This window comes from Dermacentor albipictus, chromosome 1 (assembly GCF_038994185.2).
Source record: "Dermacentor albipictus isolate Rhodes 1998 colony chromosome 1, USDA_Dalb.pri_finalv2, whole genome shotgun sequence".
Taxonomy (NCBI): Eukaryota; Metazoa; Arthropoda; class Arachnida; order Ixodida; family Ixodidae; genus Dermacentor; species Dermacentor albipictus.
The window spans coordinates 93272851-93295522 of NC_091821.1; the positions used below are offsets into that span (position 1 = coordinate 93272851).

Here is a 22672-nt window from a genome sequence, read left to right on the forward strand (position 1 = left end):
TCACGTGCGTACCACCTAATATGGACATGTGCAGACTTACGATCGGAACGCTCGCCTCTCCTACTGCAAGCCGCCCTCCGCTACAGTGTCACAACTAGCTGCGACCGCTGGATAGTTGATAATAGATTCCACAAAACACCCCTTCAATTAATGCACAACACAGGCCTCACAGCACACGTATAATACATATATACACAAAGAATTACGTCGCAAGTCTTTATCGCAATTAAAAAAAATAATTCATCTAACTGTAACTCATTTGATAAAGAAAGTTAGATGTTGATTTGCTAATGTGTGCCGTGCCGTAAAGCTTCCATGACTTAACGCAGCGGCGTTTAATATCGGACACTCCAGATTACGTTCGCACTGTTTCGAACGAGTTGCGCTGTGCAATATTCGCTCACCATCTGCCCGAACGCTCGATCGACAAATTCCAAAGAGGGAGTGGAAGAATGTACTGCGGGCGCCGAGGGAAGGGGGCGCTAAAATTATTTTATATCTACGCAGTTTGTATAAATCGGTTGTTTATTAAGCGACGTATCGAATGAATTTATGTTGAATAGAATATCACAGGAATAGGGGGAGCGCAGCAAGAAAAATTGCTTGGTTCGTTGGGGTGAATAAAGAACACATGCGAGAGTCATGGCTGATTTAACAAGAAGATTCCCATCGCAGTTAAAGTTTTCACTGTATGCAGATGATATGTGTATTTGGACATATGGGTCTAATGCTCAACTACTTCAGATGGCATTCCAAGACGGCATAAATATCATTAACTAATTTTTGAGAGAAAGAGGAATGGTTCTATCACACGCAAAGGCAGCTGTATTACCCTACGCTTGGAGGCAGTTAAAAAATTTCACTCTTAATCTGGAAGGACACCCTCTAATGATCGTCGTACTGCATCGATTTCTTGGCATAATACTTGATATACATAGGCAGCTATCCTTACTACCGGACACAAAAAAACTCGAAACCAGGTCAATGTCATAGTGACTGTACTTCGAAGACTTGCAGGCACATCATGGGGTGGATCAGTATCGTCCATGCTGACTGTTTACAACGCATTAATTCGACAAAAAATTGCGTATTACGCGCCCATCTTACACGGACTTTCCCACACGTCAGAAGAGCGACTTCAAAAACTTTTACCTAGAGGACTACGCATATGTCTAGGAGTTCCACGAGTGTCTTATAGCTCTCTTGTAATAGCTGAGGCTCGCTAATCATCATTTCCAGTTATGCGAACTACAGAAATATGCCGACATTATTTCCCTCGTCAAACACAGCATAAAAGCCACGCATTGGCTCTAAATATAATGAAACGAGATAGAAGTTATCTTCATACAGAAATTCGAGAAAATCTTCACATAGTGCCAAGAAATGAATTTTGGAACTCAGACGTCAAATATCCTCCATGGCTGCTTACACTTCCAAAACTCGAATTGTCAGTAGACGGGATATTCAGAAAAAGAGGCATGTTCATTCAAGCTGCTCAACAACTAGCACTTTACCAGATATATATGCGGTATTCAGGATACACACACGTCTATACAGATGGCTCCAGTACAGCAACCTCTTCAACTTCATCATTCATTATACCTCACCTCAACAAACAAGAATCATTTAAGTTAGCTCGTGCGACTTAGTCCACAACGGATGAACTGTTCGCAATCCTATGTGCGATAAAATTGATATGCGTAAAAAATGGGTAATTTTCAGCGATTCACTGGCGGCTCTAACATCACTGTGCAGCACAAAAGGGAAAACATTCAGTGACAGTATAATATAGGAAGCACTTAAAAACATCACAAAGGCAAGCGAAACGAAACATGCAACAGCATTCCAGTGGATACCAGGGCATTGTAACATTCCTGGCAACACAGCAGTCGATGAAGCAGCACGACAAGCACACCTCAAAGATGATGCGGTTCCGCTCCCAATATCAAAGAATGAATTACGCTGCATTATAAGGACAACGTCTTTCAAAATGTGTAGATACACTTGGTTTGACCAGAATTCCAAGAGCTCGGACTTATGTCATATTGATCCGTTTACTGAATTCAAATTTTCATTGTCATTAGACAGAACTATGGAAACCCTTATTCATCGATTAAGGCTAGGCACTACCTACACAAAGCATTTCTTACACATAATTGGTCGAGCGGCAACCCCCGAATGTGATTGTGGATTTGTCGACGAAGATATATATCACCTCCTTCTAGATTGCCCCCCCCCCCCCGCACCACGACACCACCTAAATTAAACCACAGACCTTTCAATTTAAAGAAACTTTTGGGTCCTTGGCTGACAACATCCTTGCAGAAAAGTGCTTTAAAAGCACTAAAGACCTTTCTTGAAGAAAGTGTCATTGTTGGACGTTATTAACGCTTTTATTGTTAATTTCATTTCAATGTCGCTGTATATATGTATGTGTTTGTGGATTGTGTTATGTTGACTGTTCTGTTGTGACTATATGGGATAATGCATGTACACGATATATGTACCACCCGCTGACTAGAGACTTTGTTATTAGGCGACAGTATCGTTTGCATTTCCGGGACATTTTTCTACATAACTGTGGATACATTTACCTTGTATATTGTATGTACCATGTGTTTCTTACGTCGTAGTCTTCCTGTGAAAATGTTGCGTGACAAATCCTGGTGCTTGTGGGAAAAGGTTATTTGATATGTAATCTTGAACACTGTATGCTGTATGAAGGAACCATTCAAGAGATAAGGAGCAGCCGGCGCCTTAAATTGTGTGTCAACATCTTCTTATATCATATAAATAAAAAAAAACATATGCAGTAGCCTAGATACGACGGTACCTTGAGGACAATGTGGCATAGTGGGGAAAGTACTGGAAATCTTGTATATACCGAAGCGCATACTTCCGATTGATGCTGTTATGTTGTCCTCCTCCGTAGGTGAGTAAATGCAAAGGTGAGCTTGTTTATTAACTTATGCATTACTCCGTACACGTCTTACGTGCAAAGCATTTGGTGACAGTTCATGTTCGCAAGACTAGCGCGAATATATTTCTCGTGGTAGCGTGTATTCAACTGAATGTGATTATTTAGCGATGCATATAGCGTTCCGTGATCGGCCAGCAACTCGTTCACGCACTTTGATCATTCCGAAGCCAGTGAAGAATTTTTTTGTACTAATGGTTACTGCGAATAAGAGAAATAGTCATCAGGAACTGATTAACTGCCATAAGGAAAGGAAGTAAAAAAGAGGCGTCTTTTCAGACAATAGCAGTCCCCCCCTCACGAGCAGGTCGGCTATGTATAGTTCATGCGGAGTTAGAGTGCTACAAAAATGGCATAGAAGAAACGCCCGAACACAAGGAAAAACAGGCTGACTACCAAAGTAGGCAATAGGAATAGGTAGTTACAATGAGCGTTCACCAAGGTTGTTTTGTGCGAAAAGATAAAGCTGGCTTACGCTGCCGCGCCTTCCCTTTTACGAGATTTAGATAAGTGTGCTAGAACACGTTCCCGCTCGTGAAGTTCACAGCTGAGTTGAACGGCTAGTATACACGGCCAAAACGAGCAACTCAGAAGCACGCGGTCTCCGTCCGCTCCACGGCGCAATCATGCAACGTATATCCTTACGCACGTTTCCTGCATGGAGGACGCTTCCAGCACTCGCTTATTTCGTCCGCCCATCTGATAAGTATACGAACGCCAGTGAGCCGCAAGGGGAGGCGCGGCAGTTGATCTCTTCCCGCCGAAACGAGCTGTTATTCCCATGGAAGTTTTCTGGGGTCGGTGGTGGCTTGTTAGCGGCGCCGGCTGTGCTATGCGGACGAATTTAGGCTGCTCGCACGTCCACTACGCGTGCGCGCGCATTCTACGATGCGTGGCCATTGCTTTGAGAAGAAACGCAGGAAGCGTCTTTTACTTGAGGGAAGAGTTGTTTTCTCTTTTCTTTTTTATTCCTTGCTAACGTAAGCACTCGTCGGGTATCTCATCGTAGCAGCTCATCGAAATGTTCACGCCCCGGGCGCACTCGAGGCGTCCCCCTGTTTACGAGTGCCCGTAGCTGCAGACAGGGTGGGATCAAAACGTTCCTGGCGCCATGCAAGCTGTTGCGAAAAGGCGAGCGCTGCAGCTATTTCGAGAGCGCATGTAGCACATTTCCGCGTAATGAATCGAGGCGCGAGACGCCGCTGGGCGCGCGTCGAATAATACGGGACCGAGAATGACCGCTAGAACCCGCACTGACGAGCGCCGCAGTTCGCGCGCCTTCAGCGAACTTGCACGATAGCACAAGTAGCCGCTCTGTAAGCACGCCGAATACGTTGTGCTGCGGGGGAGGGGGGGGGGGGAGGATTTTTCTTCTGTAAGAGGGCCGGTCAAAATTCTCCAGCGATTGATTTGTCAGTCAGTTCTTTCAGCAATATGATTCGTGCACCGTCCTACAGTTGAGGTGTGGGCGCGTGGTGTACGTACTTATGTGTACATATCACTTCTACCCCTGCATGACGTAGAGAGGGAGAAGGTAATATAAATACCCTGTTGTGTCCCATAACTAGTTCGAATAAAGACATGAAACAAAGCGTCATATTGTGGAGGAGAGGGAGCGGTTTAGTATGCATGGTCGACCAGAAAGCTGTCGCCTCAATTCCACTGAGAGCCTCACCGCACGGGTAATCGGTTTGCATTCTCGTCAAAACGCAGTCGTGGTAGCCACGTAGGTACACATACTGACCGACATTGCTCCTATGACCGCGTGCTCAGCTTGACAAACAAGCACCTGCTGCAGTCAGAGAGTCACGTCTCAAATGTGAGTTACCATCACTGCCGGATAAAAGCGTGAACACTGTTTCGAGTTTACGTTTCCTTTTCTTTAACTTTTTCTTTCTTTTTATTTATTTATTTATCTTTTAGTCGGCTTATGGAGAGAGAAACCGCTTTTCAGCAAGCATAGGAACGTTGTGAGCAGTCTTGCTTACGCTTCGCAGCTACACTTCAACAAGCCTCCGGCTTCGTACTTGATTGCGTTGACAAAACAAAACGTTACAACACAGCCTGCAAGTCTCCGCCACTCAGTCCAAGAAGGAGAGAGATGACTCCATTGGCGCCGCTTTCCCGCTTCCGCAAAACCAATGGGACACGTAAGAGCAATGCCCGGTCGACTCACGGTGCCGCGTGGCTCGCGGGTGATTTGGGCCAGACAGCAGGAAGCAAGCCTATAACACGCGGTGTTTCGCTCTGACGTAAAACGAGAGGCACAAAATAAAAAATAAATAAAGGCCCGGCGGCCGGAGAGAACGTCAGCGCAACGTCAACCGTTGCCGCCACGCATGATCGGGACGGCGAACCCGTGACACTTCCGTTTCATCGTGAATCTCTTCTCGAATAACGGACGCTCGCAGCTTGTGCACCCTCCTGGGGCAGAAGAGATGATGATGGTGCCCTTCGGTAAAGTGGCAGCTGGTGTCGGCTCCCGGGGTGCATCGCTTGTCTCCGGAAAGAATTCGCTCACGCCGCGCCTACGTCTTGTTGTGCCATTACCACAAGCCCGGATCCCGAATCTGCAAGATGCAGAATCTATCCTGCGAGCGCCATAATTCTCCCTTCACAAGACAAGATGCTGCGCCTTCGTCCGGGAGAAGCCTCGGCGAAGCAGCGTGTTTAAACGTGTCCGCGTGTGGCCGACAGCCCGGCGCCGCACCTCCCTTGCCTGGAGGTCACCGCGCGCGCGAACTTTGAACCGGGTGGCCAGCGCGGTCGCTGGTTGGACCCCTCGGACGACCGTCGTGTGCTGACTTTGTATTGGGCCGTTTGAGTGACAATGGGCCTCGGGGATTATAAAAGCAGTGACACGCCGCTCGAAAACAGGATCTGCCGACCCCACCGGGAGAGAGTATCGCTCCCGACTGGGGTGAGATGTGAAACGCGTTTTCGCCGGACGTCGTCGTGCGAGAACAGTCGCGTTTGTTGTGAGCACTCGGCCCCAGTGCCGACCCGTTCATGTCCTGTATGATAACCTGTATATAATGTATAAAGTCCCTTTTGTTATTCTCATCGACGCCAGGCTCGGAGTCTTCGCTACCAACGCTCTGTCACGAAACGGGTGACGAGCGCTACGGGACCACAAAGCCGTTATCGTGGTGCAGCGGTTGAAGTTCGTAACACTGGTGGCAGCGGTGGGATGTTCGTAACACTGGATGGCAGCTACGGGATTGACCGGCATCAGCTACCTCGGCGCGGTGAGTGCCTGAAGTTTACCTCAAACACCAGACTTTCTCTGACACAGGTTATAGTAGCTTAGGGAAGGATTTGGTGTTGCATTGTGATAACCTTGTGTGTTTCAAGCCTAGTAAGAGTGTTTTGAAAACCAGGGGATGCTGAGGGGGTAAACAGGGCAGTGTGTGAAATACTTGCATATGTCTTACTAGTAGTGTTATAGTAGCGTACGGCAGGTATATTCAAAAAGGGTAAACAGCAGGAGGACAGTGTGAACGATGGAGAAGTACAAGGTCAAGGAACTTCTCGAAATTTGTGAGGAGTTGGGCAATGAGTTGGGCTCAACCAAAAGAAAGAATGCGATCCTTGAGGTCATGAGGACCGGGGACGTAACGGCTGAGGAAGCCGCAGAGGCCTGGGCGGATATCAATGAACGTCGGGAAAGGGAGGAGAAGGAACGTTGCGAGCAGGAAAGGAAGGAAAATGAACGACGGGAAAGGGAGGAAAGGAGAGAACAGGAACGCCGCGAGGAGGAAAAGCAGGAAAGGAGAGAAAAGGAACTTCGCGAGGAGGAAAAGGAGGAAAGGAGAGAGAGGGAGCGACGTGAGCACGAGCTTAAAATGAAAGAGTTGGAGATCCGAAATAACTCGCCGGCGCCTAGTCTCACTTCTAATGTTCCAAGAATACGCGATCAACTTCCACCCTTTGTCGTCGGAGAGGATATGGCCAAATACCTCGTGAAATTTGAGCACGTCTGCGAACGGAATAGCATTGAGCGATCCCTTTGGGCACAGAATCTGTTAGCCTTGCTTCCTGGGGAGGCATCAGACGTAATAACTTGCTTATCGAAGGAGGCGTTTGAGAGCTACAGTGATGTGAAGGAAGCGCTACTGCGGAAGTACAAATTGTCGCCCGAAGCTTTCCGGCAGAGGTTCCGGTATGCAAAAAAGGGTAAGGAGTCGAATGTTGACTTCGCGTTTCGTCTAAAAGCCGACTTGGTGGAATGGCTGAAGGGCGAAGAGGTTTACGACGACCGCGACAAAATTGTCGAATGCATCGCGTTGGAGCAGTTCTACCGTTGCATTGATGAGGATGTCCGGCTCTGGCTGCAAGATAGGCTAAAGGAGGTTAAGCTAAACAAGGCAGCAGAGTTAGCGGAAGAGTATTACACACGCCGCAGCTTGCACAGCAAGGCAGTGCGCATAGAAAAAGCAGATAGAAGAGATGGGTTTTACGGGAAGCCCGACGAACGGAAGGAAATCACGCGTCGCGAGTTTCGGGACGACGAGTCCCTTCCCAAAGAAACTGTAAGGGATGGACAGAATGCATCTCAGAATGATGACGATGGTCCGAAACAGCGAAACGAAATGACGCGTTCTTTTGAAAAACGGAGACCGTTAACCTGCTACAATTGCAAAAAGCAAGGGCACATCGCTGCAAGCTGCCCAGAGAGAATTGCTTTTGCAACGATACGGGAAACTCACAAGAACATACGTCTATTGGAGCCCTATGTGCAGGAAATTAAGGTAAACGGCAAGAAGTGCCGAGCACTGCGGGACTCTGCAGCAACTATGGACGTTGTTCACCCGTCTTTCGTCTCCTCGAGTGATTTTACGGGAGAGTGCGTTAGGATACGGCAAGTGGCCGAGAAGGAGAGTGTCTGTTTACCGATCGCAACGGTTAGCATTGAAGGAGAATTTGGGAAACTTAACACCGAAGCCGCTGTGTCAGCCGCCCTCCCGGAGCAATTTTCCTACCTCTTCTCAAATAGCTCGGAGCAGCTGCTGAGGGATCAGGGCAAATCATTCTTTGCCGACGTGGCGTACATGGCCCCCACGCGATCCAAAGCGCGCCCGCTGTCGAGGGAACTTGGCTTAGCGTCGGTTAGCGAAAGGCGGTGCGGCACACGGACCGATCACGGTAACTTGAGTGGCGAGCAGTCACGGGAGAGGCAGAGCTCGGAGGCTGGCCTAGGCGAGCGGGTCCTGGAGGTGAGTGGGAGTGACGCGTGCAGTGCTAGCCGCGATAGAGACGCGACGCCGCAATTAGGCGACGCGGGCTCCACACTCGCTCCGGTTTCCGCCAGCTGGCAGGAGCAGGCTGCAGTTGAAAGGGAAACTCGGATTCGCGAACAACAGGAAGATTGTTCACTAGCCGATCTGAGGAAGAGCGTCAAACGGGGAGTGAAAAAAAAGGAGGTTTCATTTGGCAAGGAATCTGGCTTATTGTACCGCCGCTACACGGATAAGCAGGGTCGCAAATATAAGCAGCTTCAGATTCCGCGAAAATATCGCCGGGAAAAATGAATGACCTCATTTGCTTCCTCAGAAGTATGTTTTCGGTCCAAAGCGATTTCAAGGGGACCATTCTATTTGTAATTATTATTGCTGATTAATAATTGTTTCTATTTTGATGTGTTGTTGATTTGAAAACTGATTGTTTAAGCCTTGTGTGCTAGATCGTACACCTGCCTCTTGTTGCAGCGGGAGAAAAAAAGGGGAAAACAATTTAGTTAGGTTGATTTGAATTATGGCCTTGTCTGGTGTTTGACGGGAGACAGAGGGCACTTGTTCGTGTTGGGTGTTGCCTTTTGCCGGTCGGTTTTGCAAGCTGCAGAACGACCAAGCGGGACCAGTGGCGAGAAGCAAGGTCTTAGGAACGACCCGAGCGGAGCTGGTCAAGGTGCCTTGGCGACGACGTGGTGAGCAGAGCTCCTGTCCTGGCGAGTCGGACCTGGGCACGTGAGGTTACCTGGCGTCCCGACACTGGACGTGAACTTGGACGAGCCTGACGAACGTGCGCGCCTGGCATCCGAGCCACGTGGAGGCAGCTCGTCTTCCCGGCGCCTTATCTGAGGGCGGGGATGCTGTTGTGCCATTACCACAAGCCCGGATCCCGAATCTGCAAGATGCAGAATCTATCCTGCGAGCGCCATAATTCTCCCTTCACAAGACAAGATGCTGCGCCTTCGTCCGGGAGAAGCCTCGGCGAAGCAGCGTGTTTAAACGTGTCCGCGTGTGGCCGACAGCCCGGCGCCGCACCTCCCTTGCCTGGAGGTCACCGCGCGCGCGAACTTTGAACCGGGTGGCCAGCGCGGTCGCTGGTTGGACCCCTCGGACGACCGTCGTGTGCTGACTTTGTATTGGGCCGTTTGAGTGACAATGTGCCTCGGGGATTATAAAAGCAGTGACACGCCGCTCGAAAACAGGATCTGCCGACCCCACCGGGAGAGAGTATCGCTCCCGACTGGGGTGAGATGTGAAACGCGTTTTCGCCGGACGTCGTCGTGCGAGAACAGTCGCGTTTGTTGTGAGCACTCGGCCCCAGTGCCGACCCGTTCATGTCCTGTATGATAACCTGTATATAATGTATAAAGTCCCTTTTGTTATTCTCATCGACGCCAGGCTCGGAGTCTTCGCTACCAACGCTCTGTCACGAAACGGGTGACGAGCGCTACGGGACCACAAAGCCGTTATCGTGGTGCAGCGGTTGAAGTTCGTAACAGTCTCCACGCGAGATCGGGGCGTGAGGACGAATTTTGCGCGAGCACTGTTACACATGAAGTCGCAGCCGCTCGCGGCTCTTTTTGTGCCGCGCGCTCCTTTACACGGCTAGCCGCTGACCGGAAGCTGTTATTCCGGAAGCGTGGCCTTAGGGACGCTTGAGCTCGATCGCGGCTCCCCGTGGACTTGTTCTCATTTGCGAGCAGCAGCGACGAGAGAGCTAAGGAGAGTTTCGCTCGCTGAGGCGTTTCGGCTGTCTGCACGGAATCGTGGATCTCTGGTGCCCGCGGCGCCGCCGAGCGTTGACCGCGCGCCGAGGACGCGTCCCGTAGGAGCGTTTGTTGGGTGTCTGCAGGTTCGCGGTCGGGGAGACCCTTCCCCCAACGGAAACGGTTCTATGTGCGATGGTGCGTGCATTGCCAATTAAGCCGACCTCGGTACATGTCGCAAGAAAATGAAATAAACTGCTAAAAATTACAGAGAACTCAAACCGATGCGGCTCAGTTACAAATGAGCCAGGTCGCGCGTAGGTGACTTCCGTTGCCAACACGTGGGAATGAGAATGCTGAGAGATATCCGGCAGTGTGTGTATTATGATCTTCTGTGCACATATGATGGTAGCGTCAAAGTAAACTTTGTCTGGCAATAACAAAAGCAACTATTTATATACAGACATGCATGGGTGAACAAATTATTATGTTTCTTTTACTTAACGAAGATCAGGTGGCATTACAATAATGAAACAAAGTTACAGCACTAGAGTGGCGAACAGAAGGACCGGCTTACCAGTGGGCGTCCAACAACGTCGTTTACGAAACATACACCTTTAAGATTGCTGCACGGGTATATGCTGAAACATGGCTTTCTACGAAGTTGCGTAAGTATATAGCTAAGGTTGCGCACTTAGCATTCATATTGACCAACGTGTGACACCACGTAGCCGCCGCATAAAGTTCGTGGTAATGGCCACTGACGTGGTGGTATCTTCGGTGACTAATACCAGAGTCCACGAGCTTTCTATAGTGCACCACCCTTGTGTTCGCTTCAAATTTCTCCTGCAACTAAATAACTCCAGCCTCCGCAGGAATACGGGCTCAACGCAAGCCAAAAGCACGTCTTGGAAGCGAAAGAAAACCGCCGGTAGGAGCAACGCGCCGCAGGCCTCTTTAAGGCGATCGAGGATGCGTGTAGCGCGTACCCCATTTCTATTGAGATATGATAGGACGCGTTTCAAGAAATGCAGAGTATTAAAAAAAGAGACAATTATCTGAGAATACGCTGTGGTGGGCGAGGAAGGTTCGCTACAAAAATACTCTCGTCCACAAGAAAGTTCCAAAGATAGCAGCCATGAAAGGCAATGCGATCTCAAAAAGGTGATCTCAAAAAGGCGATTGCTCAGTCCCCCTTTTCGTTTATTCTATACCAGAGCCTGCGCGGACCGACCCGACCGACTGCATAAGTACACGCAAGGTGCCTTTGCTACTGCCATTGCATGAATGCTAGCGCGGCGCCATATATGTTCTTTCTTTCTTTTTCTCTACGCCTAAAACGGATGTGTCGTCGTTCGTGATCAGCGTCTGAAATCCAGCGTGACCCGCGAACGCGCGCGGCCGCTTGACAACCTGGGACGACGGTGCGGCGCGGTCCGGCCGTCTCGCTTGGCGCCGTCCGTTGGCGCCGCGTCCAGCGGCGGGTGAGCTTCCCGCCATCGTCGTGTCTACTGCCCGCGTGCGCGCGCTTTACGTGCCGTTCTTTTGTTTTCCCGTAAGCGCTACAACTGTTACCGGCGCAAGTGGAGCATTGGGCCAAGCGACATGAAACGGCGCGGAAAAGAGAGAGCGGCGGCGTGCTGGCATGCTGCGGCGCGTTCTCCGCTTCCTCTTCGGGCCCCGGCGTACATGAGGCGCTCGGGCTGCATGCAGTCGCGTCGGTCGGCACGGACGCGGCTTCGCCCAAGCGCGCGCGTGGAAGCACGCCGCGAAGGAGAACGCTCCACTCCTTGGGTGTTGGCGAGGGACGAATGTGCGGCCCGAGAAAAAAAAAGTGGGGAAAAAAAATAAGCAGTACGAAGAAGCGGTCGAGAGGAGGCAAGTAGTGAGCCCAGAAGAAACCCTCGAGATGAAGACGTCAAGAGGGTCTCCGATGTCGTGTCTTGTACGCTTGTCTGCCCTCTACGTGGAACAATGTAATGTCGGCTTACAGAACAGCAGGATACGTTTGCGATCGAGGCTAAAAGGAAAGTCGTCATGTGTGATCGATAAACACTGGGACTTCCGTGTAACGGTGTTCACCAGAGGCAATGATTGCGTGAGATTGAGAGCGAAACGTGTACTGTTATAACTCAAGGACACACAGTCCGCAAGTGAGAGAAAACCACGCGGGAATAGCACTATACCGCATGCTACCTTTTGTAAGACGCTAACGTTTGAAGGACTAGAATAGAACATAGCAACTTTACATATCAAGGGGATGACCATGCAACGAAGGTTAGGACAATAAAACGACCAGTGGCTCCAGTAGTGGCAGCCAACGCGCAAGAAACGACAGCCTCCATGGGAAAGTGACGCTTTGCGTAAACTAAGTGCGCTCACTATACGAAAGGGGAGCCGAATTGACGAAGCTGTTCACTCGTAAGAACTGTTTCGCTGTCACGAATGTGGATTCTTGTTGTTACTCGTCGAATCGTTCTAGTGTACGAACGGTTTTGTGGACACCAGACCGGAAGTTTTACCATGGAAATGCATTTTATAAACTGCATCACATGCTATATGCGTGGTATTTCACTGTCAAATTTGTGCGCAAGGAAGTATACATACGAATTCGAAACTTCAGGAAACAGTGGAAATTGCAAAACCACGGAGACAGTCTTTTCCCGCGTAGGCCTTCTTTTGGTAAAAACCAATGGGAAGAATTACAATTTTCCGAGCACTGTATGGAGTTCGAGCTCGTAACTGTCACCGCTCTATAAAAACGCATATCATATCTACGAGAGACCTAGAAACATGTACCATATCAATGTCTTCGCAACATAGTTGCAAAATCTAGCTCATATTATGTATAGAAAAATGCGTGGAACATGGATCGTGAGCGCAAACGCTGGATCAAGTGGTGGATGAGCGCAAATTTCGCCGACATGAGATAGCTGGCCGTGTTCACAAAACGTTTCCTTCTTGAGAACTCTATTTCAGCTGGCGGCCGGCTTGGCGAATTTTATCTTCGCTATCTCTCTTTCCCTCCCCTTTCTTTCTCATTTTATCTCCATGCAAAGTAGCTAACAATAGCCACTGATGGTTGATCTTCCTGCCTTTCTATAAATCCTCTTGTCCCCTAATATCCCTGCCTTCCGTATATCATTTACCTCTTTCACTCTCTTTGTCTCTCTGTCTTTCATTTTCGCTATCGCGATGACTAGAGCCTGTTTTTACGAAATGCTCCAACGCACGAACTCATTTGCAAGTGCAAGCCAGGATGTCCGGAATGCCTTGCCAGAAGAAATATGGAAAATTCTTGTACCAGGCAAAGGGAGAAAAAGAAAGAAAGGAAGAAAGAAATAGAGAGAGAGAGAGAGAGAGAGAGAGAGAGAGAGAGATTAGAAAATACAGCATTGCGTAAATATCTCTAGCTATGCTCTGAAACAGTGGCAGTTATGCGAGAGAGGCGTTTCCGGAATTTCATTCTTCTCTATCGTCCAGCATCATCAGCACAATCCATTACTTGCTCCGTGAAACCGTATAATAAGCTCAATTTTACAATGTTCGAGTGACAAGTGAAGGGGATACCTTCTATCGAATTCGACAGCGATAATGAATGTATAGAGCATGGGGGAAAAAGCGGCCTGCATAAAACAGCACGGCAAAGAAACGTAATTTTGGCAATTTAGACGAAATGACGTAGACATCAGATTACCGAAGAGAATCTCTGGACAGATTAAGAAAGGGTTGCTTTGTATCCATTCTTCGAATCAGTCGACGAGAACGCCACGACGGACTCTATGCTGTAAATACTTTGTTTACAGGTTGGTCACGTTTGTGATGATATGAGCCAACTAGATCCGCGTGAACACAGCGCACGCACGGACTCTGGCCAACCGTGCTAATTGCTTTGTGTTCGCGTAGTAACAGAGAGAGAGAGAGAGAGCGAGGAAAGGCACGGAGGTCAACCACATGCGCAGTCAGGTTTGCTAGCCTACACAGGGAAAAGGAAGTTTAGGGATGGAAAGAAAGAAAGAAAGAAAGAAAGAAAGAAAGAAAGAAAGAAAGAAAGAAAGAAAGAAAGAAAGAAAGAAAGAAAGAAAGAAAGAAAGAAAGAAAGAAAGAAAGAAAGCAGGGGAGAGAATACTGAGGGGGTCACTTCATCCGGAGGTGCACATCAAGACAATAACAATTGGCTACTTAAGTCGGTCGACCTCAGGAATTGCGTCAATTTGCGCGTGTCGCTTTCTGAGCTTGTCATATTGGTTCTCGTCATGGGGCTCGCGTGACGAGAGAAGCATTCACGTAACTTAAAGGGTGATTCATCTTGTCCCGTGGACACAAAAGCGTAACAGGGCTGGACTGAGCACGAACTGAGAGCAGGGGCAACACCGCGGTGTGGAGCGGGCCCTGGGTCGTCGAAGGGGTTGGAGTTGGGCTTAGAGGGTGGGACGTTTCGCGGGTTCGTACACGACTCTGTTCCAGAGCCATCGGACACGCGCGAAGGCCGGAAGAGACTGCGCGCCGCCTCTTCCGCTTCGTCCGAAAGCCGTGCACCGTCGTTAAAGCACTGACCTTTTGCAAAACGCGGCTTGGGTTGCCTGCCGCTTACGCAATTCAAGCAGCGGTCGTAAAAGTGCCCTTCTCGGCCTTTCTCCTGCTTTCGCTTCCGAGTCACAGTGTAGGGAAGGGCGCACCTATCACACGATTTCCGGAATTGCGTAACCGAGCTACCCAAGAATACGTACGTTGAGATCGTGATGGCAGAGAAACACGCCCAGCTCCACGCGCTTTACACGGTGAAGAAAGAATGCGTGGAGAGAAGTATAGAACGAGCGTGTAGGTGCAATTTAGGCACGCCAACGGTGTCCGTGCGAGAGATCAGAACCCGAACGTCTCAGGGGAAGTCGTTCAGCTCTCCGGCATTCCGTTTCCTGGGCTGCGTGCAAGGGAGGGATGTCCACCTGCAGCATTGCACCTGTTTGTTTGCTCCTCGTTGCCCCACAGTTCGGTTCGAAGAAAGCTTCCCAGTGAGGCTATACTAATGGTTAGGTACCACCTTTCGTGCATCTCTTCTTATCAGATGGACCACTCACTGGAATGCCGAATAAGATAAAAGCTTTTCCACTGAAAACATGGTAGCTTACTCGGCTGTCTCAGTAACCACTGCTTTGTCAGAAACGTCAGAAAGAACTGCTTGGTCTTCCAAGTAGAGGGTGCACTGTTTCTAGAAATTCACAAATGTTTTGGGGTGGAGATTATTAACGCTGGCGGGCATCCGCAGGAAGAATTCATGTTTAATCACACGAAAAGTTGATTCACGAGCGCAATATATGCAGCACAGCGAAAAAGCTCGGCCTACCTGAGAAGATATTTGAGAGCGCAGAGAAAACCGAAGGATGTTTCACTTGCGCGGAGAGAACGTTCTAGACGCTTCCGAAATGAAAAGCTATTTGATGACATCTTTGTGAGCACGATGCAGTGAAACTCCTGCGTATAGCGCGAGATACAGCACTTATGCGCGCATCTGTCTCAGTGGCCATTTGGCTAAGGAGGTGCACATTCACAAAGGCATCGAGGGCTGGCGCCTTCCGACTCACGACCCTTTGGACGACGCAGGCCGCGGGACGCTTACAGTCTTTGCCCGTCAAGCGTCATGTAGTATGGTAAGCTGTAAGGGCGCAGCATCCTGGCCATCCCATGAACGGCCACGAGTTACTCGTGGTGCACTGGGCGTGATCTCAAACAAGATAGGTCGATGCCGTAACCGCGGCTTTTGTAGATTGACGCGGTGATCAGCTTTGCTCACTCGCCCTCTTGACAGTGCCATAAGACCTTCCTTGAAGACCGCCACCCCTCGGTGTTGAGACGAGCGCCGCGTTGAATGGCCGTTGGCACTGGGGTCGCTCCGGAGCAGCGGCCGCCGAGGGTGGCCCACATTTCGATCCGCCGTTTGTTGCCTTCGACTGCGCGAAGGAGGAAGTCGTTGTGGATGGAAATGACTTTCCTGGAACGCTCCAAAACGCCCAGAACTGGGTTGCCTTACGTAACGATTGTTTTAATCGTGGAGGGGGTAGAGCGCTCTCTCCGTCGGGGTTCGGCCGTTTTGGCCCCCTCTGGGGGCCACTGAGGCCCCTCACTTCCTATACCATGCACCGCTCGTTTTGTGCCCATGTGTGCATACGTGCGTGTGGCTCCGGGCCGCACAAAAGCGCGCACTGCATGCATGGCGGTGACCGTCCTTGAACAACATGGCTGCTCAGAAATCGATCGCTCACTTTCTAAATGAGTATAGCGGAGAAGCGTGACCAATAGCGGACGCGCGCATCCACAAAAGTGACGATGCGGGCCGAGAGTGACGCGAACGTCCGCAGTAACTGAGCTAGCATGGTGCCGCGGATTGCACCTACTGGGTACTGCGAACATCATCTGGATTCGTGCGTTCTTTTTTTTTTCAAAGCAACTAAACGTACAGCAACGTGCAACAGAGTGACGACGTCGCTATTATAACAGAAAAGAAAACATGCGCTTCATATATAATAACTACTTAACACTGAGGCCTCACCTTTTCTTACATAGCGCGACTGATCGTGAACAAAGGCTTCATACTGGGTTAGCTCAGTATTGTCTATTGTTTTTCTGGGGGTTCCATGCGACAAAAAACACGATCTGATTATAAGACACCCTGTATATTGGGGGACCCCTGATTACTTTTGAGCCCTTTTGATTAATTTTACCATGCATATAAATTTACGTACACCACCATTATTGCATTTAGCCGCCGTAGAAATACCGCAGCCATGGTCAGGATCGAATGCGCGACCACGAGCTGAGCAGCACTACGGCCAGTCATTGTGCTACCGCGGAGGTGCCAGATCAGAGAGCAGTTTATTCATTGCAGGGAATGTGAACCGAGGCAAGAGCGTGGCCTGATCTCGCAAGTATCTGAACGCACAAGATCTTCGCGCTTCTGGCGAAAATATATCAGGGTGTTTGTGAGAGGGGGAAGTCGAACAACAGCTAATCCTCTCTCTCTACACCCCCCCGCCACACACAAACACGCACACCCATACATCGTCACATCACGAGCAACTCAAAACAAACTTCGTGCCTCAGGCGAGCGGCTGGGAATTGACAATTGCGATATGTTCCTCGTATACATTAATGTCGACAAATTTCTCTGATTACAGGTTTAATATTCCCTACAGTGTAGTACGCAGGCCACCTGTTTCCGAAGATTGTCGGCAGGGTAATGACCGCGTAAGTTTTTCGCGCAACCCTTTAAAAATAAGCAATTTTTTTCCTCTTTTTTCCTTTTTTTTAACTCACACTGTTGAAATTTCGCTAAAATAATGGTAATCATGAACAGAGGACATCGTATTTGTTCTTAAACGACGGGCTATCTTACCCGCATAACGGCATTTGCAAAATGCCGAGCCAGACTTCCTCGCTTACAGATGGCGTATCATAAGAGACGGCTTTATGGCATAACAGGTGCGCCACTTCTGTTCAAAGTATACAGCGCCTTCGAATAGAAGTATCCCGGTATTCATTAAATCCACTCGTCACGTAATATATCCGTAAGCGTTTAAAGACTACACAGAAATGCACGGCTGGTTGCGCGCGGCTCTTCCCCGCAGCGCACGCGTTCGCGAGTGCCGAGAAGCACAGGAGGAAATCCCCTTTCAAGGCAAAAGCCTCTCGCTTCACTTGCTTCGCGTGAGCCAGGAGCTGCGATCTCGGTAATTTCGAGTGGTACGCACGTTTTCTTTTACCGGCAAAGACCGCTCGAAATGCCAACGAACGCGTGCCGTGCGCTTCGTACGCGTGTGTTTCGCTTTCACGACCTTGGCAGAAAGAACCGCAGGAGCCGCTTCGCTCTCACGCTCTCTATGCCAGCAGCAGCAGCGGGTTGGTCTGCGACCACCGCGATATACTATCGGGCTGTGAATGACATTTTCTGTACACAGGTGCAAAAATTAAAAATAATAATAATAATAATAAAACACACACCTAACCACGTTGCGGGGTGGTGTGCGTCTGGCCCATAAAGGGTGCTTTATCCCCACTTTATCACGTAAAAAAAGAAAAATAAAGTGAAGAAAAGTGCCTAGCCTAAATGTGGCGATAAAGATAACATATGAGAAGGAGGGAAAAAGTGAGGAAGCGCTGCGACTGGCTAAGTGGTTTCCTTCAATCATGAGCAGGCATTCAGTGTGTACATTGCTCACGCAGTTTAAAGGATGTTGAGAGGACTATGCTCACTGACAGGCAACAAATAGTGCGTGAAGCTGCATGGAGAACAGATGGACAAAAAAAAAAGAGAAAACGAAATAAAGAAAATGACGAAAAGACAACATGCGGAACAGTGAATCGTCATTGCCATTGAATTATGAAGTTTCGGAGCGCGTGTCGTTAGTATACCAGAACAAAAAGAAAAAATAATTCGATAAAAGAAATACCAGCTTTCGTTTTTCTTAGATGACTTACACGCATTCGGTTTGAACGTATCCACTGAGTTAGCGGCCGAGTTCCGTAGGAAGACTGGACTGCCGCCCATATACCTGTCTCAGCTTTATTGCAGACCTGAGGAGGTTCTCCGTATTGCTGACATCACGCGGCACTCGCACGACCTACACAGTGTAATACGGTATAAAAGAGGGTGAGTAGTGAGGTGAAGCAACGAATTAACGTGCACGAAGCAATCGTGAAATAGCGACCGCACATTGAGACGGCTGACTGCATGCACACTTTAGGGGCGGTTACGCCTCGACCCTCCTTGTTTATCTGTTGTTGTTTTTTCTGCGCCGAAGGTGTACCTCGTTTTCCGGTATCATTCATCACGGACAGCCGAGCGCTAAACCCAGTCGTACCCAGAACGGGCTATAAGCCCGTGAAAGTCAATAGTAGCGGGAGGTAGTCGCTTTCTATAGCGAAGACGAAAGAAAGGAAACAACGTCCAAAAAAGGAGCAGGTGAAGGCGATCATTCTTCGTTAGTGCCAGGGCTACAAGGAGGAGATCACGCTCTCTTGCACCAGTTCACTGCTCCCTCTTTGTTCCCCTTTCTCCGGCCATCAGTAAATGGGAGCGTGTACGGTATACGCTTCGTTCTGACGTGGATGGAAACTGAGTGTCGTAGTGCCAGAAGCTCACTGCATAAATCAGGTATATTTGCGGATGCAGTTGGTGAGATGACAGGATGAAGAATTTATGTATTGAGCATGCGAATCATACTGGGAGATGTCGACAGTTATGCTGCTCTTCATATGGATGGTCAAGTGAGCCAAGATGAATTTGCGGGGTTATCACGGTGTGAACATGTCCGGCGTGCCGTTACACTGTAATATTTTCCAGGATATTACACTATAACGCTGGCAACGCTTCACAAGGCAACGCTGCAAAGTTTTTGCAGCTATATATTTGTTCAAGCACCGCACCCCGTACGCGGATCCGCTATAAAAATAAAGGAACTTCGGCATAGACCGGAGTGAAACGGACGTCCGTGCTTATATTTAATATCGTTCCGACATTTCGCCTCCTGGCCAGCCAGGCGAACAAAAAAAAAATGAAAGAAAATAACATTCATTGGAAGCCAGAGGCGCTGACCTAATGACACAGGAAATCAATGTACCAGTATAGTGCTCTCAAAATATTTTCCAGGCTAAGACTGCAAGAAACTCGGGACGGCAGAGAAAGAACAAATGCTCGAGGTTATTTGCCTCTAAAGGATAAGTGACGTAGCAATCATTCCAGTGGCATACAACATCCACAAAAACGAAGCCTAAAGGATAGAGACACAGGAAAAGTTGTTCTCTCTTTCTCTCTCTCTCTCTCTCTCTTTTTTTCCACGGGACACCGCCAAGCGCGCAGACTTTTGTTTAAACCATTGGTAAAGCAAAAGCCTGCGTGCCCGGTCACACTACCTGCATCTAGAGGACGTAGCAACGTTTATCAGCGCTCTTCTAAGAATTACGAACGTCTTACAGCAGCAAAACTTCTGCCGTGCACAGAGCATTGAATGCACGCGAGTGCAGCTGTATATTTAAGGTGTAATGAAATTAACAAAAAAAAAAACGCCACTCAGTCATCAGAGCATCAACCTTTTTTTTCCTTCTTTCGATTCATCATAGCCTAATACCCAAGGATGTCTGTCATCTCTAGGTTTTTGTCCTTCTTTTCGCTCAACAAACTATCACGCTGTGTTATAAAGCATCATCAGGTTCTCCATGATAAACAAACTTGTGTCTGTATCTGCGTTTGCAGCCTCCGTGGAGCCAGTCCGTGACCACGCGGAGACAACCACGGTTGACAAGCGAAGCAAACAGAACACGAGGTGCCGAAGTCGTGACAAGCACGCACGTGTACTCACTGCGTATGGCCCAGGGCTCCATGCGGCGTAGGCCCAGCATGGTCTTGACGAGCGCGGCCGAACACTCGCTGGATATGTTCGGGTCGGAACCAAACTGAGTGAACACGGGCAGCCCGAGTTTGAAGGCCTGTTGCACGGCATCGGCCACTATGGGCTCGATGTCTTCCACTGTGGACGATTCGGCTGACGCCGACGGGGCGTCCGTGGTGCCGACGCCGTCGGCGTGCTGCTCCTCGTCGGCCGCGGCCAAGAAAGCGCACGCGGCGGCCAATGCAACCGCGACCACCACGACCGAGGACCGGGGCCGAGCCATCGCGCAAGCGTAACACACTGCTGTACTGGCCTGTGCCTCGCGAGTGACTCTTGGCGCGCCGAAATATCCGAGGACGCACTGCTAGCTGGCCGCCACGAGAAAGGGGCTTTTGACCGGCAAGAAAGGAGTGCACCGCCGCCGCTGCTCCTCACCCCCGCCGAAACCTCGACGTCCTGCTCCGCGGGGTGAAAGTGGAAGGAAAGACCGTGGTCGGATTTCTTTTTCTTTTTTTTCCTGTTGTTCTTTTTTTTTGGGGGGGGGGGGAGGGAGAGTGCACCGCTTTCAGCACACCTCCCTCCCCCTTCCTCTCGGCCATTCCCCACAGCTTCTTCCTTTAGTATAGAAGAATAAGAAAGAGATAGAGAAAGGGGGGCACCCGAAGCACGGTGTGCTTGAAGTGGACCAGACTTTGTTATTGTTTTCTTCTCCTCCTTGTCCTGTTGTGTTTCTCGCCTCCTGGCCGCCGGTATGCATATTTGGTTGCGTGAAATTCAGCGCCGCAAATTAGCGAAGTGACGGCCGTTAGGAAAAGCGCTGATTGAAACGAAGTGAGACGAGCAGTTGTTATCGGACACGCGTCAATAATTAACTTGGTCCACCGGTTCGTTCGTTTTTCAGAAACCAAACTTGCGATGAGCAAAGCCATCTGAGTCCAAAGAAATTTGAGGCATCGGTACACTCCTTATTCCACCGGCTCCTGCTTCATAACACACATACGCTTGCTATCAATTCTAATCATTGAGCTACAATGAGAGTCTCTCTGTAGCAAGCAACCTATCTGCGATATCCCGACTGGGTTTTCGATTAAATCAGTAGGGGTGTGTTAACTGCCACTTATCGCTACTACATAGTCTGCCTAATGTGTCTAGCGTATTTCATAGAAATTGGAGCGGCCATTCAACACCCTAATAGATACTCATCCTGTGCTTGCCCCGTCCCATAGCCAGCCAAGAGAAATCATAAAGGACAAATTTGTGAATTTGTTGGTGTTCACGTATACCAGAGAAACATGTACGGCATCTGATGTTGTGGGCCCTGGTCATTTGTGCTATATTGCACAGCCATGTATCATTTCATTTCTGTGCAAATGAACTTAGGGTACCGAGTCTCCTGTGCCTGTACTCGTCACGAAGGAAGTTGCCATTTATAGCTGGGAAAAGCGCATCAGGTAAGCATACTGGGAATATAGGTACCAAGCCCCGCCCTTTCGTTCTGTTTATTACGTTTGGGCAACGTCGATTTAGTTCTGGATCATAGCATTAGACACGCAGGGCTGTCTGCTGCAGGGAGTAGCCGAACACCAAACGCGCATATCTGGTGTTTCCTTTGAGCAGTGAAAGGTGTTCCGCCATCGCAAAGATCAGCGGACGATGACCGGATGCAGCACGCCGGCGTGACCGTGTCACACGCCACGTAACGCCTCCACCGAGCCGAGTGACACGCCGATTTACAAAATGAAACCAATGGCCTGCAGCCTATGGCCACGAATACCTTCACACATCATCAAGACATAAACATTTTGCAAAATTCACTGGCGTCGCGCAAAAGTAAGCTATAAACTTCCAATAAGGGCATTCCCTATAGAAAATAAATTTGAAATATATATATATATATATATATATATATATATATATATATATATATATATAAGGCACGTACCCAGGATATCTTTTTTCGGTAACTTTTCTATGCAAATGAGGGAGGGGGGGTACCTTTACTAGTACAAATGTGAATAGCACCCACCAGTCTCTGTAAAGACATGTCAACCCACAAAAGGGAAACGAAATATGGTGTATCTCACATATACGCCTGTGAGATACACCTCACCTTTACTTGGCAAACAAGGAACCACGTCAAATGCACTCGCGCAGGAAAGAAGCGCAGGAAGAACAATGCCACGAACAAGTAAACAAGCGAAAGTGTAAAATAAAGATTACTGTAGTATAATACAACTTAAAAAACGAACAGCAATTGGCAACCAACGCACGCAAACTGCGCGGGGTTGTATTACTCCGCCAGCCACTCACAGAAGCAAACAAAATCGTCGTTATGTGGCCTTTTCAAAATGGCGTCGTACTTGATACCTCCGGAGC

General features: G+C 49.1%; 1 protein-coding gene across 1 annotated transcript in view; it reads right to left on the reverse strand.

The window, feature by feature from the left end:
* LOC135902661 (nose resistant to fluoxetine protein 6-like) overlaps positions 1–20579 on the reverse strand; it is an 85887-nt gene extending 65308 nt beyond the window's left edge. Inside the window, exon 1 of the mRNA XM_065432878.1 lies at positions 20267–20579. Within this exon, the coding sequence (XP_065288950.1) occupies positions 20267–20579 (313 nt within the window). The remainder of the gene's footprint in view (positions 1–20266) is intronic.
* Positions 20580–22672: the final 2093 nt, after the last annotated feature.